General features: G+C 42.4%; 1 protein-coding gene across 1 annotated transcript; it reads left to right on the top strand.

Moving 5' to 3' along the window:
* The first annotated feature begins 5,077 nt into the window (after positions 1-5,077).
* On the top strand, positions 5,078-18,187 carry LOC114655905 (tubulin alpha chain). Its single transcript, XM_028807196.2, has 4 exons — positions 5,078-5,227; positions 11,913-12,135; positions 12,819-12,967; positions 15,425-18,187. The coding sequence occupies exons 1-4, from the start codon at positions 5,225-5,227 to the stop codon at positions 16,397-16,399; spliced, it is 1,350 nt and encodes a 449-aa protein (XP_028663029.1). The 5' UTR covers positions 5,078-5,224; the 3' UTR covers positions 16,400-18,187.
* Positions 18,188-18,448: the final 261 nt, after the last annotated feature.

The following is an 18,448-nucleotide window of genomic DNA, read 5'->3' as shown; positions in this document are numbered from 1 at the left end:
GGGTTGTCTTCCATATAGCAGCTCAAAGGGAGAAAAACCAGTAGAGGCCTGTGGAACTTCCCGATAGGCAAACAATACGAGAGGAAGTAACTGATCCCAGTTTCTTCCATCCTTGTTAACTACTTCACACAACATCTGTTTTAAAGTTTGAGTAAATTGTTCTACCAACCCGTCAGTTTGGGGGTAATAGGCCGATATTTTCAGATGTTTTATTCTGAGTAATTTAGCCACCTCCCTGAATGTCTCCGAAGTGAAAGGAGTCCCTTGGTCCGTCAGATCCTCTTTGGGGATCCCTACATGTGCAAATATTCCTATTAGTTCCTGTGCAATGTTCTTTGAAGTACCTGAGCGCAAGGGAACAGCTTCAGGAAACTGAGTGGCATAGTCTACTAGAACCAAAATATAATTAATGCCTTTTAACGAGGGTTTTAACGGTCCTATGAGGTCAATACCAACTTGTTCAAATGGTACATCAATAAGGGGAAGGGGAACGAGAGGAGCTCAGTCCCTCCTATGAATCTGATGAAGTTGGCATTCGGGACACAAAGCACAAAATCGTCGGACCTCCTCATTAATTCCTGGCCAATAAAATCGGAGTTTTATTCTCTCCAATGTTTTTTTCAGAGCCTAAATGGGGTCCTAGAAGGTGAGCATGCGCTAGTTCACACACTTGTCGCCAAAAAGTGTGTGGTACTAGCAGCAATGTTCACACTTCACCCCTATGTTCTGCCACTCGATACAATAATTAATTTTTTCTTACAAAGAAAGGCATCGGTGACATGGGATCTAGGGTTGTAGAACCCTCGGTAGATAATATTGCATTCCTTGCAAATTTTAAGGAATCATTGTTCCATTGTTCTCTTCTAAAAGAAGGAGTAATTAGGAATTGGGCTGATAAATTTTGGACAGGGTCTCTATTGACCTTAATGGGAGGGGCTTTTGCCACTACGTCCTCTACGTTAACTGTAATAGCTCCCGCAGAGGACGATGGGACATTGACTCCTCCGCACTGGGTACCTGTATGGGTCCTAGCGACTGTTGTTCACGGCGTGGAGGCAGTCGGAGTAGAACTCTCCATTATTAAGCCCAAATTCTTTTCAGAAGCAGTTACGTTTTTACCGCTGTTAATTTCTTTCCAGTCTCTCCCTAATATGACTGGAAATGGGGGGTCCGGTAGTACTGCCATGGTCATTTTAGTCATAATGTGATCCACTGAGACCACACAGTTAGCAGTCTTATAATACCGGACGTCCCCATGAATACATCTTAGGCTAGTTTTTATTTTAAGCCACTGTCACAGTAAAACGAATCGGGACGCAACAATGGAAATGTTACTCCCAGAATCGAACTTTGCCCTTACCTTCTGGCCATTTATAATAACTGCACCTGTATAAGGAAGAGACATAGAATAATCACAGTGGCACAATACCTTTCTCCCTTCACCAATGAGCAGTTCATGGGCTCGTTAGTGCAATTTGGGGACAGATGACCAACCTCCCCACACTTGAAACAGTGGGGAAGGCTGAATTGTCTGTCCCTTTTACGGACAGCAGGCTCGGGAGCTTGTCGGGTGGGCTCAGGGGCTGCCCCACGTGCCTGTTGGGTACAGCGAGAGAACCGTTCTGATCGCCCTGATCTACAAGCCACCCAGTGACGCTCAGCTACCTTGATCAAGGTGTCCATGTTCTCAAAGTTTGGTTCCGGATTTGCTGGGCGATATTGTCAGGGAGGGCATGAATGAAGGTCTCACACGAAAGCAGCTCGGCCATCTTGTGAGAGATGTTTATATTGGGCCATAGCCACCGACAAGCCTTACTCCAAGCCTCGAACGCCTGAGTTCTCAAAGGCTGTTTGGGATCGAACTGCCACACCCTCCATTACCTCGCCTGCTGTTCCGGAGATATGCTGTAGCGTTTGAACACCTCAGTTTTTAGAACATCATAATCAGCGGCCTGCTCCTCAGTTAAATCATAATAAGCTCTCTGCGCTATCCCTTTCAGGTAGGGGGCCAGTAGGTACGCCCATTCCGACCTCGGCCATGTGTTCTGCTTTGTGGTTCACTTGAAAACCAAAGAATTGGTTTCAATGTCATCGTCCACCATTAGATAGGTTAATTGGGTTGGTAATGACCGAGCGGCCTCCATCCGTACTGCAGCCGCGGCGTGAGCTAGCTGTGTCTGGGTTTCGCCCATCTGCACCTTTAGAGTACGGAGCTCACCCGTGATTGTTGATAGCACTGTGTTGAGGTCCTGCTCTTCTGTCATCTTCCAAAAAAAAAGCAAATCCTGCTGGCTATGCCAATTGTGGAAATATATCCAAAAGAAGAAGAAACTCCACAAATATAAAGTTTTGGGGACCGTCCCCGTATATTGTCCTATGGACAAATAAAGCAAAAAATGTGACATAAATGATCAAAAGTACTGTAAGGTAAAATCTGACAAAGTTTATGGCACAAAATGGCGTTTAAATACAGAAATGAATTATGGGAACAAGAAATGGTTGGCAGGAAGTGACGCTGAATGCAGGAGTCAGAAACAGCATCATTTTGGTGGAAACGGAAATGAAGTCAGTCATGATGGCCGGATGTGATGTCATATCGAGGCGCTGGAAGTGACGTCATGGTGGCCATTTTGGAACCCGGAAGTAGAGGCAATTATTTTTCCTCGGTTTTTCTGTTGAGAGAAGAGATTCAGGTAAGTACCACGTGACAATCCTTCATCTCACGATATTTCACTCACCTTTAGGCTTTTTGACTGCCTCCTAATCACACGTATGTGACACCCAGTATTCGGAGCCTATGCTATGACACTTGAAATATAGCTCATGTGCATCTTATTCTTTTGATTATCATTGAGATGTTTCTACACCTTGTTTGGAGTCCACCTGTGGTCAATTCAATTGACTGGACATGATTAGGACAGAAACACACCCATTTGTAGAAGACCCCTCAACTGACAACATGTATTGGAGCAAAAGCTAAGCCATGAGGTCAAAGGTATTGCCTGACAAACTTAGGTACAGGATTGTTTTGAGGCACAGATCTAGGTAAATCTACAGAAAACAAAATCTGCAGCACTGAAGGTTCCCAAGAGCACAGTGACTTCCATAATTCTCAAATGAATGACATTTGCAACAACCACAACTCTTCCTAGAGCAATTGTGGAACCCGATGTTCAATCCTGCCAAGCTCCAGAGAACCAGTGTGGAGATCGAAGAAGCTACTAGAAGTATAACCATCACTACAACACTCCATCAATCTGGACTTCATGACAGGGTGACCAGGCTGAAGCCTCTTCTCAGTAAAAGTTACATGGAAACCTGATATACCTAAAGAACTCTAGTCTGATGAAACCAAGGATGAACTGTTTGGCCTCAATTCTAATTCTTATCTGGACGAAACCAGACATCACTTATCACCTGTGCAATACCATTCCAACAGTGAAGCGTGGTGGTGGCAGCATCATGCTGAGGGGGATTCCAGTAGCAGGGACTGGGAGACTGGTCAGGTTTGAGAGAAAACTGAATGAAGTAAAGTACAGAGATATCCTTAATGGAACACTGTTCAGGAGCACTCTTGACATCAGACTGCGCTGAAGGTTAACCTTCCAACAGGTCAATGACCCTGAGCATGAAACAAAGGCAACACAGGAGTGGCTTACGAACAACTTTGCGAAAGTTTTGAGTGGCTTGGCCAGAGCCCAGACTTGAACCCAATTCAGCATCTCAGGAGAGACTTTAAAATAGTTGTCCACCAACAGTCTCTATCCATCCTGACAGAGCTTGAGAGGATCTGCAGAGAAGAGTGGCAGAAAATCCCCAAATCTAGGTGTGCAAAGCTTGCTGAATTGTACCCAAGATGATTCCAGACTAGAAGGTCAGAGGTACTTTAACTAAGTTCTGAATAAAAGGTCTAAATACTTGTTTCAGTGTGATATTTCAGTTTTTGTTTAACTAAAATACATTTTCTAAAATCCTATTTTTGCTTTGTCATTCTGGGGTATTGAGTGTTGCTTGATAAGGGAAAAATGAAGTGATTTTAGCACTAAGCTGTGAGGAGAGTGGAGAGTCTGAATACTTTCTGAATGCGCTGTAGATGGACAGACAGAGAGGCAGGCAGACAGAAAGAGTTCATCTGTACCTTTACTTGAGCACTCTATGACTGATTACCGCTTTTACGTTTTTCATTCAGTATTTGGATTACCATTCTCTACAGCTGTCAATTTTCATAGATCAAACTTTCTTTTTGAAAAAATTAAAAGCGATAGTATGTACAAATTTGAATAACCATCAGTTTAATTCCGCTCTACAGATTAAATGAAAATTAAGGTTAAGAAATAAAGTTCTGGTACAGAACGAGATGGAGAAATATAAAAAAAGTGTGAAGGTCCATCAACTACCCCTGTCTGCATGCCTCCGTTATACTGAAAGTGACTTGTATTGAATGTGACATGTAATCACGGCTTAGTGACAGAGCTGACCGGATACCTAGACAATGACATGACAATGTGACACAGCTGCAGCTCACCAGTGTTAAAATAATATTTGTAGCCATAATGAAGCTTGTCTCAGTTTACTGCCTTTTGTGGTTTGAAGTACAAATATAAACTGAAAATAATTTAGTACACAATTAAGTGATAAGCAGTCTTTGCTTTTTGCGTATACATCAGGTGTGCTGATGTGGTGTCATTTGTATTCGAGCAGCTGTGTTTTTATATTCTTTAAGTGAAGCAGATGGAAGCGTTGTCTTTGGGCTGATTAAATGTCAACAAAAAAGGCACGGGCTTCTCACTTCTGCTTTTTATCTAATGTACAAAATCTTTGACGTGGCAAATAGTCTGATATTTCTCGGTAAAATTCAGTTCTTAAAGTAGCAGAAGAGTACATAGAGTCAACACGAAACAAATCAGTGATGGAGTGAGTACTCCAGACTCCAGAAGTCTCGGGGCTGAAGTTTTCCGACACATCCCGGCAACGTGAAGGGTTCCGTCCTGATGGCGGTGACAGCCGGCGACACAAAGGTGTTTCTGAGTGAAAGGCGGACACAGCTTAGTGGGCCACGCCCCCGGCCACACCCCTCTTCGGGATGTTTTAGGCGCGGGGCGGGGCGGTGTGCCTTGTAGACGCGCTCACTGGGACCTCTTGACTGGTTCGTGGTGAGAGCTGTGCGCTGCGTTATTTCTTTCCCAATATTTCACTGCTGTGGACACAACTTATTTAAAGCAACATGGTAAGTTGGATGTTTTTCTTTTTATAAGGAGTCAGCAAGAGGATATAAACATATTAATAGGTAGCATTTACGCTAAACAATGCTAGTTAATGTAGTTAAAACGCCGCTGTATTTGACGTGGATAGACCCGCTGTTTAATAGACCACATCACACAGGACTCAGATTCGCAAAACGTGTTGCCTTGCTTTTATTTTGTATCATAATGATTTCGGCTGATGAACGGAGCAGCTAAGAATACCTAAAAGCAGACGTTGTATCTTGCTGTAACAAATGCTTCATTCAGAATTAGGTAGGAACGAATTATGCTGACTGAATTTCCACGTAACCTCGCACTTCACATAAATGCCGAGTAATAGTTACTGCCAGCCTTTAACGAGAATGCTCAGAGGTGAAGCGGCACACAAGTGCCAACTTTAGGAGGACGCATAGTCAGAACCCATTGTAGTGGCAAAAGTGGCCGCCACCCTGGTCAAAAAGCCAGCCCAGTTGTTACCAAGATTTCGTTCTTCAGGATTTGTTTTATTTTGCATTACAGTATTTTAATTTATTTTATACTACCATGTCAGGGAGTCTTAAAAATACACAAGAGAAAAAATGTCAATGCGTAACTATTAAAACAGGGTGCATTTATATGTGTATATAGTGGTTTTATAGTGTAAAAATATGCGGCATTCTAAGGCATCTTATGGCCACATCACTATATAATACATTGAATTTAATAGTCCCAGACTCCCTGAGACTCTGTATTATAAAAATTAACATTTGGAAAGTCGATGGATGGTTGGCTATAAACTTTATGAATGCAGGCAAAAACTAACAACAGGCTCAAAGCAGGAACCCTCCCTGAACAGGATGACAGGCATATATTTAAATGAAACTCTTACTCTTCTCTCTCCCCATATAATGTCCTCACAACTACTGGAGAGTGGGCTTGATTTCAGCCCTCCTCTGAATCAGTGTGTACTCCAGGTGTTGGACGTGTGAGTGAGCCCTACAATGGGACTGGTGATTCTTCCAGGGTTGGTTTCCATCTTATTCCCAGTGGAGACAGATAGACTTTGGGGCCCAGCAACCGAAAACTGGATTAAGCGTCTTCAGAAAAGGGTGTTACTCCAGAGTTTAGCAGTGTTCCTTTACAGCCCCAGTTGTAACCCCACTCCAGAGAGTTGACCCAGTTAGGTTGTTTGTGTTCGCTTGCACCCGAGACTTTCCGAGTGGTCCAGCATTTGATTAAGCAGCTTTACACATAGGAGGATGGTTATGTTCAGAAATGCATTAATACAGCAATGTAACTAGTGATAAATGTTTGCAGTATGTACTCCGTGTATCAAAGACAGGATACACACATATAAAGTGAGAAACGGTGCTAGCAATATATATGTGTCTGTGTGTGTATTTGTGCGTGTGTGTGCTACTACTTATTCTGCAAGAAAAACAATAAAATACACAAGCAGTCCAATCTGCTTAGTTAAAGAAAATAGAAAAATGAAAACTAAAACACTGAGCACTGTGACTATATATAGGTTGACAACAGGGCTAAAGTGGGATCCTGTTACTGTGCTCAGGCACACATCCACACATGTTCAAGTTGCAAACCCACTTTGTCCATCACAACGTCATTCAACAATACGTTTATTTAAATAAATATTGTTCAGTATCCGAGACCTTTATTTTAGTAAAAACTGATAGGCAGGCTTCGTTTTAGCTGTCCATGAAAGCAAATTTCAATTTGGTACAAAGGGATGTGCAAATTTCATAGGCTAACGCACATAGCAGAGTACTGTAACACAGCTTATGTGCTGCTTGTAGTTGAATGTACCTCCCACTTTACAGACACGTTAAACTTTACACTGTGTGCTTTTTTGTACATCTAAGAATGCAACATAGTAGGATGAATATAAAGGGGTCCCACACAGATACACGCAACATACGCAACAAGTGCTAGTCTTTCAGTAATGTGAACGCTTAGACATGAGCTGCGGTAATCCCTCGGCTGTGGGGTGAAGCAGGTGTGGATCGGACGGAGCTTTTTCTTTTTTCTCTATTCATATCCGTCCTCCGCCACTACTGTTGGATCAATGTTTTTAGAATGTCAGCATTCTCAGCTAATCTGATTGGCAATTTTTGAACTTATTTAGATATTCTTACATGTTTAGCAGCAGTTGTCAGTGCTGAAGGAAAAAAAGGGAAGGTCAGACTGAGGGCCTTTTTTACGTGTCATTCATTACCCACTGAATGGCACACAGATGACCTACACACACAGCAGAGGCAGGAAGTCTGACCACACCTTCAGGAGCGGCACTGATAATGCTCTTACAAAGTACAGACTGCAGACGTGTCGTGCACAGGTGCGTGGATTTCACCTTCAGCTTGTATTAATGATTATATTATAAAGGTCTCTGGTTAACATCTACAAGTCTACTGGTGTCATTCACATGTCTACAAGAACACTGCAGACAAGCTCATTCTGTTTCATACAAGTGCTGCTGATTGGACAATTATATCTGTGCACAATTTGTATTGCGTGAACACCTAGTCTTCGGTGCTTAAGCACTAAAATTGGCTGTCACTGAACAGTGCTTCTGTAAGACTGGACAGTTTGGTTTCTACCACATTTGATATTTTGCTACACCTACTGTACAGTTGCTTGCTTTCAGATCTTTTGGTTCTGCTGCTGTAGCAGGCAGGGGATTAGCAAAAAGAGAAGTCTTCCTTCCTGTTTTCACTTAAATAGAAGCAGATTACATTCAGTCATTTAACATACACAAATAAGAGCTCACGTGGCATTTTTGTGCTGTCGCACTCCATCAATAATTCATTAGCTGAGAAATTCGGTTTGCCGCTGGGCAGTATTTACAACACTTCGTGCAGAGCTTGTCACAGTGAGGCATGTAAGGATGGGCAAGCATATTTTTGCATTTTTAACCACGGCTTCATTTTATAGAGTCTCTGGCTTGCCTGCAACTGCGACACACCCAGACTTAACCTATTTAGGAGGAGTCCCTGTGTACACTGAATGCTTGCTTTTCACATATGGCACTGCAGGATATGCTCCCATATTGAGTCTTCACTCAGAAAAATGAGCGAAATGGAGGCTTCTCTCTTTTGAGTGCCTAATGTTTACCCACATATAGTATGTTTATTTTGCAATAAAGGGCCGGATTGCCCTGATCAAACTTGTTTACTAGGATGCAAAGTCCACAATATGGGAAGCAGGGATATACTGTATATTAGCACTACTGCAGACACCTTTATACCTTAAATGCAATCATGTGACAATATTACCATTGAATGTGGAGATACTACAAAAATAAGGATGGTAGTTGCTGCCTCCTGGGCAATGACTGGGAGCAGCCTCCAATTTCTTTTAAGAAAGCGAGATGATCCCAATCTGTATCACATTTACGACTAGTGGTACATAGTGTGGGTTGCTGGAATGTTATATTTCAGAACTGAGATCTGGACAATTAAAACAGTCCTGAATTATAAAGTACATCTGATGCTGTAGCCTGCCATGGAAGGTGCAGCTTGAGAACAGCTAGTATGAGGACAGCTGGCAACCTGCAAGGTCACTGCTGGAGTGGTGCCAGTCAGGCTGCTGTGTGTGTGCAGAGATTGCCCTGGCTGTGAATGTCGCCACAGGGCTGCAGTTTGCCAATACTGAGGAATGGTCTGGGCAAAGAGCACTAGAGCAGCAGACATGATGTGTGTTTGCACTTTAGCTTGTACACATGAAAGATCTCAGTAAGGTGCAAGGTCCGCAGAATATTTGTTACATTAACTGTCCGTAAAGAAACCAATCTTCTGCACTTCCATTCTAGCATTAGTTGTGCAGGAACAGCTGGACTTCTGATGCAGGTTTGGGCAGAACAGTGGTGATTGTGCCACAGCCTTACAGGCTCTATTCTGTGCCTTGTCACCATCTGTGTGGAGTTTGCACGGCTGGCCCATGTCACTGTTCGTTTTTAGGGGTACTCCAGTGCCCTACCACATCCCAAAGTTGACTGGCATCTCAAATTCAATCCAGAGTGTGTGAATGCGCACTGCAGTGGCCTGGCACTCTGTCTAGGGCTACATCCTGCATTGTTTCCCCTGTTTTCATGAAAGGCCCTTCCATATCTGTTTTTTTGGTTCACAAAATGGAAGGACAGCCAAAATGTGCTTTTTTCTACTTTGGAACTTTAAAAGGCATCTGCAGTACTAGTGACTGTGTAAACAATTTATAATTCCTGAAAGCTTTGTTTATTCACAAAACCAATAAAATGATTCTTTTTATGTGTAAAACATGTCACCTTACAAGTATATTTAAAGAGTATGAAACATTTTCACACACACATTTTATACAGTATACGTACACCACATACACAAACATGTGAACAGAACATAACATGATCCAAGTCAGGGTCACAAAGAGCTGTGGCCTATTCTGACATCGCTGGACACAAGGCATGAAAATGGCTTGACCATCATGGGGCCTACTCATGCATATAGTGGCCAATTCTCAGTTTACCAAACCTGCATGTCTGTGAGGATGTGGGGGAAAATCCAAAGGAAACCCCTGCAGACGCGGTGCGGCATATTAGGCCTATGATAAACTGAATGTGGGCTCATGCTCTATATGTTCTGTCCAAGCTTGGTTCCTGCTTTGCATGAGATGCTGTCATCAACATCGTAGTACATATACTGTAGTAAGTTAAAAAATGAAAGGATGGATAGGCTTACATACCTTACGATCTTTACTGGCAATCTGTGTAAAGATATTTCAGTACCAATAAGATTTTCGTCTGAAGAATACAACGTACGCCATCTGCCATGACAAGTAAACATTTTTGATTAGTCTATTAAACATACCAGCTGGGGTCAGAATAAACACACATTCTTAAGGTGGATACCAGACAAAATCAAAATAAAACAAACTTTGTATAGAATGGGTGTTCATTTACAAATCATTATTTATTAGTATATATATGCAGGACAGTGCTTCCAAATATAAGGTTCTCACCACTCCCTCATTCCCAGTAACCGAGGATGTGAGAACCTCAAGGGCAGCGACACCATCTTTGCTCTCAATACGTTTTAATTTTTGACTCCACTATTATGACCATCGCAATGTTGATAAGACCAGCAGAACTGAGCCTGTGCATGTGACGTGTGTCTTTTAACAATTGCAACATGGAACACCCCTTGCCTTCAATTAAGGTGCACTGTGCTTTAGTTCTGAGGACCTGAACAGACAGTGACACCTGCTTACTCACTCTCACATGTGGCCACACAAAAATAGGATTGCAAGTCCCTACCCAAACTAGGCAATAAGCTCCAGTAACTTGAGCTCCAATGCTCGATGGTCCATTTTTTAAAAATAGAAGTGTGACCCTTTGCCTTCAGTGAGGAAATCTGACAGGCAGGGCCAGGTTTGACACCCTCTCTTTTCGGCCTCTTTCGCCTTTGATACGGCAGCTGCTAAAACTGGCTGTCCTGTTGGTGGGGTCCAGCTGAATTTTTCTTCCCGGGAGGGTTGGAGGTTTCACATTTGGGAATGGCTAGAATACAACGGGCAGCTTGTTAGTGCAGCAGTTAGTTTTACTGTTCAAGAGACCCGGGTACAAACTCCTGCCTGGTCACTATATAGGAGAGATAGACAGTCTCTCTAGAGTTTGTTCAGTTTACTCCCTTTTCAAAGATCCGCATGCTAGGTGGTAGCTCTGAGGCTAGGGATCTGCACTGGCAATCGGAAGGTTGCCGGTCCGAATCCCGTAAATGCCAAAAGTGACTCTGCCCTGTTGGGTCCTTGAGCAAGGCCCTTAACCTGCAATTGCTGAGCGCTTTGAGTAGTGAGAAAAGCACTATATACATGCAAAGAATTATTATTATTAGGTTGCTCAGTATGTGGAGTGCGTCATTGTGCCTTGCAGTGGGGTAGTGTCCCACCTAAGATCGGCTCCTGCCTTGTTTCTAGTGTTGCAGTTTTGGAAACTGGATTGAGGGACTGGAATTCGAGTTATTAGTATTGCTGCCTCACCATTCCTGTTGCATGTGTTTTTTTCTGGGTACTCCAATTTCCTTCCACATTGCAATGATATGCACTTATCTCTAAGTGATTACTCTAAATTTGCTTAGGGTGTGAGCAGCTGAAGCCGGTAATGGGCTGGCACATCCTTTTTTCCTGTTTTGCGCACGATCATGCCAGCACACACCTTGGCTGTCCTCCACACAATAATGGAACAACCTGGAATGTAAAATGAATAAACGGGTTGTGCAGGTTGCTGAGAGTAAAAGAAAAGGTTCTGGAGACAAGTAAAACTGAGTGTTTAAAGTGCCACCTGTTTAAAATACAAATATAAACCATACTAAGATAACTTCTTTTGCTTGTTAAGAAAATATTGGCTAAAATGTCTCTTATGTTTGCAGACATTGATGTATTAGTTTTTAGGTGAATGATCACACTTCATGTCGGAGTAGTAAAAAACAACACCCCAAAGATTTCAGATATTTTAATGCATTAACCGAGAAACTATCATTTGGAAATAAACTTGCTTTTAGAGTTACTTTCAGTCAAGTTGTCAATTATGTCATATATATATATATGAACTAGGGTGCCAACTTAGTGAACACACTTCATTTTAATATCTCTCAAAAGTGCTTTTCTGCTGCATGTATTCTCATTTGTCTTTCTCTTTTGGCATAGCGTGAGTGTATCTCCATTCATGTTGGCCAAGCTGGAGTCCAGATGGGCAATGCCTGCTGGGAGCTGTACTGTCTAGAGCATGGGATCCAGCCTGATGGGCAGATGCCAAGTGACAAAACCGTTGGTGGCGGAGATGACTCTTTTACTACCTTCTTCAGTGAGACAGGAGCTGGGAAACATGTGCCAAGGGCTGTCTTTGTGGACCTGGAGCCCACAGTGATTGGTATGTACAGAATCTGGTCTACATTCTGTCTTCAAAGCCACTTGAACTCACCAAAACAGTACGCCATTGAGTAAGCTATTGAGAAATCACCGTTTTTCATTTAGTCACAATATAAGTATTGGTCTCAATGGCCTGTAACAAGGAGCTACACTAGAGAATGTTATTAATTTTAGAGATTTGTGGGTGGCAAGAGCTGCTGCCTTACAACTCCAGTAATCTGTTGCTGGTCAGTTAAATAATCCCTTATTCCAAAATCACGTTAGATAACATTGGCTTCTGTAAACTGGCCAGACACAAGTGAATATACCCATCCAGTAAACTGGCATCTCATCTAAATTTTGTTGTTGTCATGAATCTTGTCCTGCCAAGACAGCCTCAGGCTCTTCCTGTGCTAGAAAATGAATGGAAAGATGAACTGTCTAAAGATTGGCTCTGCCAGTTTTGCTGGTGAGATGCCACAGAATGTTGGTTAGAGATACAGTATATAATCCTATTATTATAATAAGTCTTATTTTTCAAAACAGTGCTGGTGAGGTTTATATAGCACAGCACACTGGTTGTAAACTGTTGTTTTAGCAAAATGGAAACAGACCAAATTTGCTGGCAATGCCTGTTCAGGCCAGTGCTTTGAATTCCACTCCAGTTTAATACTCTTCACGATAATCACATCTATCTTTTTGCAGATGAGGTCCGCACAGGAACCTACCGCCAGTTGTTTCACCCCGAGCAGCTTATAAATGGCAAAGAAGATGCAGCAAATAACTATGCCCGTGGGCACTACACCATTGGCAAGGAAATCATTGACCCAGTGCTGGACAGGATCCGCAAACTGGTGAGCATCTTCCTTCTCTCCTGTCTGTCTTTGTTAATCCCCATTTTTTTCCATGGTAGACCTGGAACCTATTGTACAATTATTTCAAACAACAGTGGTCTTTAGGTTGCACATCAAAGTACATTTGGTCGAAAACTGCCTTTTGCTCTACAAATGCACTTATTTATACCATATTACAAGACAGGAATCCAGTTTTTACAAGCTTCTCACAAAAAGGGGAAGCACTTGGGTTTATTTTTTGTTGGTTACAATGTAAGATGTAAATAACTTTTAAAATGTTTGTTCGTAATTCCTATTAGTTGATAATGATTTGAAGTTTATGAAACAAAGCACAAATGTGCAGCAAATTCTGAAAGCTACATACAATATCTCTCCAACCGGGGCCTTCATTTGTACTTTGTAAATATAGCACAGTTAATCAATAAATGATTCATATACAGTAATCCCTCCTCCATCGCGGGGGTTGCGTTCCAGAGCCACCCGCGAAATAAGAAAATCCACGAAGTAGAAACCATATGTTTATATGGTTATTTTTATATTGTCATTCTTGGGTCACAGATTTGCGCAGAAACACAGGAGGTTGTAGAGAGACAGGAACGTTATTCAAACACTGCAAACAAACATTTGTCTCTTTTTCAAAAGTTTAAACTGTGCTCCATGACAAGACAGAGATGACAGTTCCGTCTCACAATTAAAAGAATGCAAACATATTTTCCTCTTCAAAGGAGTGCGTGTCAGGAGCAGAGTCTGTCAGAAAGACAGAGGAAAGCAAACAAATCAATAGTGCTGTTTGCTTTTAAGTATGCGAAGCACCGCCGGTACAAAGCTGTTGAAGGCGGCAGCTCACACCCCCTCCGTCAGGAGCAGGGAGAGAGATAGAGAGAGACAGAGTTTGTTTTTCAATTAAAAATCAATACGTGCCCTTCGAGCTTTTAAGTATGCGAAGCACAGTGCAGCATGTCGTTTCAGGAAGCAGCTGCACAAAAGATAGCAACGTGAAGATAATCTTTCAGCATTTTTAGACGAGCTTTTTATCGTCTAGGTGTGCGAACAGCCCCCCTGCTCAATCCCCCTACGTCAGGATCAGAGAAAGTCAGCGCAAGAGAGACAGAAAAGTAAGCCGGGTAGCTTCTCAGCCATCTGCCAATAGCGTCCCTTGTATGAAATCAACTGGGCAAACCAACTGAGGAAACATGTACCAGAAATTAAAAGACCCATTGTCCGCAGAAACCCGCGAAGCAGCGAAAAATCCGCGATATATATTTAAATATGCTTACATATAAAATCCGCGATGGAGTGAAGCCGCGAAAGGCGAAGCACGATATAGCGAGGGATTACTGTATTTATATAGCACTTTCTAATTTGGGTGGCACAATGGTGCCGTGCTTAGTGCCACTGCCTGCCAACTTCAGAGTCCTGGATTTGCATCGTGGCCTGGCCACTGCCTGCGTTTAGTTTGTGCGTGCTCACCATGTCTTCATTTTCCTCCCACATTCCAAAGACATGCATGTTACTGTAAGTGGCAACTCTAAATTGTCCCAGTGTGACTGAGACTGGCTGTTTGTGTAAGTGTGCTGCCCAGGGATGCGCTGGGTACTCTCCTGGGGTGGATCATACCTCTCACCTAGAACCTGAAATGGATTAAGAGAGTTGGTAGTAGTTGTATTTATTAAAGTTCAAAGTGATAAAAAATGAATAAAGAATGATTTATATTTACTTTTGAATTTATTTAACTTTAATATGTTTATGCATCAATGTTAAATCAACCCTTAAAAGAGGCAAAATGAGTATTACTTGAAGTCCTAACCACATTAGAACCTTCAACATTGCACTTGACTTAGGACAGTGTTAAGGAATATGTTGAGAAGCACAAGTCTTGAAGTTTATTTGAAGTCACGGAGAGCCTGCTTGAGCAACTCCACAAGAATGTTGAATAAGGATGTGGACATGATGGGTAATTAAGTAAAGCATCATTCTGCCTCTTAATGTCAAGCTGAGCTATTTGATGAGTTCAAAAAATCTTAATGTGTAGTGCAATTCCTCTTTGGACATTGCCTGTATAGTCTAAACGAATTTTGTCATAGACAAACGTGGCTTTGATTATCAGTTCTGTTAGAAAACATCAAGCAGTGACCTCAAGAGTAACGTGGCTTTCTCCCGTTGCAACATACCACCATGTCATTAAGATCTGTTGACATCTCTAAGAATAAATTGGGTAATAGTCTCATAATAAACAGGTTTCTTCCAAGCATGAATTGGTCTACTGCGGTGGGCTGGCACCCTGTCCGGGGTTTGTTTCCTGCCTTGCACCATGTGTTGGCTGGGATTGGCTCCAGCAGACCCCCGTGACCCTGTAGTTAGGATATAGCGGGTTGGATAATGGATGGATGGATGGATGAATTGGTCTATTTTGTGATATTTTGTTGGTGGTAATCACGGTTTGTTTGTTTATTTCAGGCTGACCAGTGCACAGGTCTTCAAGGTTTCTTGGTTTTCCACAGTTTTGGAGGTGGCACTGGCTCTGGCTTCACCTCCTTGTTGATGGAACGTCTTTCTGTTGACTTTGGTAAGAAGTCAAAACTGGAGTTCTCCATCTATCCAGCTCCTCAGGTCTCCACAGCTGTTGTTGAACCCTATAACTCTATTTTGACCACTCACACAACCCTGGAGCATTCCGACTGTGCTTTTATGGTGGACAATGAAGCCATATATGATATCTGCCGCAGGAACCTGGACATTGAGCGCCCTACCTACACAAACCTGAACCGTCTGATCAGCCAAATCGTCTCCTCCATTACAGCCTCCCTCCGTTTTGATGGTGCCCTCAATGTTGACCTCACTGAGTTCCAGACCAATCTGGTGCCTTATCCCCGTATTCACTTCCCTCTGGCCACCTACGCTCCAGTCATCTCTGCTGAGAAAGCCTACCATGAGCAGCTCTCTGTGGCTGAGATCACAAATGCCTGCTTTGAGCCAGCCAACCAGATGGTAAAATGTGACCCACGCCATGGTAAGTACATGGCCTGCTGCCTGCTGTATCGTGGTGATGTGGTGCCCAAAGATGTCAATGTGGCCATTGCTGCTATCAAGACCAAAAGGAGCATCCAGTTTGTAGACTGGTGTCCCACAGGCTTTAAGGTGGGTATCAACTACCAGCCCCCTACAGTAGTCCCTGGTGGTGACCTGGCAAAGGTACAGAGGGCAGTGTGTATGTTGAGTAACACTACTGCCATTGCGGAGGCCTGGGCCCGTCTGGATCACAAGTTTGATCTCATGTACGCCAAGAGGGCCTTCGTTCACTGGTATGTTGGAGAGGGAATGGAGGAAGGAGAGTTCTCAGAAGCTCGTGAAGACATGGCAGCTTTGGAGAAGGACTACGAGGAAGTTGGCATTGACTCCTTTGAGGGAGAGGAAGAAGGAGAAGAATTTTAAGATATCATTAAGAAATACACTGCCAGCATCTCTGCCAAGTTTCAAAACTAGTCTATGTTCTTATTCCAACTCTCACCATGAATTCCATTATACAGTAAATGGAAATACTGCCCATTTCTGATTATGTCTCTTATTCAAAAGTCCTAACTCTTAGCCAGATACAAGACAAGAAGTGGCTTTGTCAAAACACACATAGCCCACAACTGATGCGTGAAAGTGTCCAGCTGTCCCCACAAATACAGTGACATTTAATTGTCCTGCTGTTTAATGACTTGCAAGCCTTGAGGTAGTCATTTGCATTTTTCATTGGGAGTGACAAGATGGCAGCAAGTTTTAACTGGCCACTTAAGCATCGTTTAGTTTTCAGAGGCAATACCTTTTAATTTAAGCATCAGAGATTAATAAAGCAGCAAACTTTTGAGCGAGGTGTACACATGACTATCATGTAATAACAGCAAACACAATCGGGTCTCACAAAAAAGTACGAGGATCCCACCAGCCTCCTCTCAGAGACAGCAGGTTGAAGCATTAAATAAAGAAATAATAACTGTTTTGGTAAACAGGGATCCCTCTATTTATTGGTACTCTAAACAGTTAAATGTGCAATACTACTGAAAATTAAAATGGAAAATGTATCTGATATTTAGAGTAAATTTGGCACCTCATGGATTCCACCGTTTTCATTCTAACCTGGTTAAAATAAGGCCAGAAGCCACCTTTTTCTCCATGTACACACTATTGTGGATCTGTATTCTAAATATACAAGAAATGGGAGATGACCTCAATGACAGCGTATACGTCTATAAATGAGCTGTCAAGCTTGACTCGGGTGAAGCAGAGGAGTGTTTCCCTTTTCTCACCTATAGCTTGTGGCCAGTGTGCAAATAGGATTTTGTTCCCCGTTTTCCCAACTATAAAGCACCCCGTCTTTACCGGGTGTAACCACAAACATTTTTAAGCTGCCTTTTAATAAACTGAGCAGTAGGAGCCTAGGGTATTTTAAGAAACTTTTCTAGATGGATGGAGGCTGTGGGGCGTTTGGTTTCTGTTCTTGTTGACCCCAAATGCTGATAGAGTTTTGAAGGAAGGGTTTATAGGTTGTGCGTCAGATGAAATTATTTTTCATTTACTGGTTCCCTTCAAAGTGCAATTTCATTATTAATATTGACACTTTCATTATTATCATGGTACAAATACCATAATTGTACTTGGAGATTAGTGCAGGTGCGCACGCAAAGCTACCAGGCTAAACGTCGCCATATTTACAGCTTTCGAGATATTGGTAACTTATCTGTTACACTTCAAACCAGAGCAGAGTGACCTTCAGTCAAGTACAGCAGATTTATGCTGTGCAGCTGAACACCTAAAATGACCAGTGTTACAATCACAGTGGACTGATCTGAGGTTACAAGCCACGTGCATTTCTATTTAGTTTCCTCCAACTCTTCAGCGTTTTCAGAGGAAGCATGACTTTTTTTTCCGGTGATTAAACTGCCTTCTCCTACAAGTCACTACCTCTACAGTACTGTGTCTTTGACTTCAGTATGTGTCGATTATCTCCATTTTCTATGGTGGTAAGGCTTTTTGGTATTTTTTCTTGTCACTTTTAGGATAACTTATATCTGTGGAAGAAATGTTAAATTCTGGATATTTTAATCAGGTTTATGTAAACAATAAGCTATTTTCAGGTAATGCAGGAAGTACTATGTTATACTTTGTAAATGTAGTGGTACCTGTAAAGCCACTGCCAAAAGCCCCTATTTTTACAAATAAATTTACTAAACCCAACTCAGTGACAGTCTCAGTGTTTTGTTTAGGGGTCAGGCTACTCTTGTCAAGCTCTCTGACACAGAGAAGGCTCATGACAAGAAGAGTTTTGTAACCTCAAACTGAAAGCTTCCTACATATCTCTTGATATTCATTAATGAATGTTACTCAGCAGACACTGACACACACAGAAAGTGCGGCAGTTCAGAAACAAGGCCCATGTGGTTTATGGGATTTCCCAAACAGTCTGTCAGAAGAAGACATCTGTCCATTCATCGAGTT

The sequence above is a fragment of the Erpetoichthys calabaricus genome, chromosome 8 (genome assembly GCF_900747795.2).
Source record: "Erpetoichthys calabaricus chromosome 8, fErpCal1.3, whole genome shotgun sequence".
In the NCBI taxonomy this organism is placed as follows: Eukaryota; Metazoa; Chordata; class Cladistia; order Polypteriformes; family Polypteridae; genus Erpetoichthys; species Erpetoichthys calabaricus.
The sequence above is the reverse complement of the archived record's forward strand: the minus strand, read 5'-3'. Positions and strand labels throughout refer to the sequence as shown.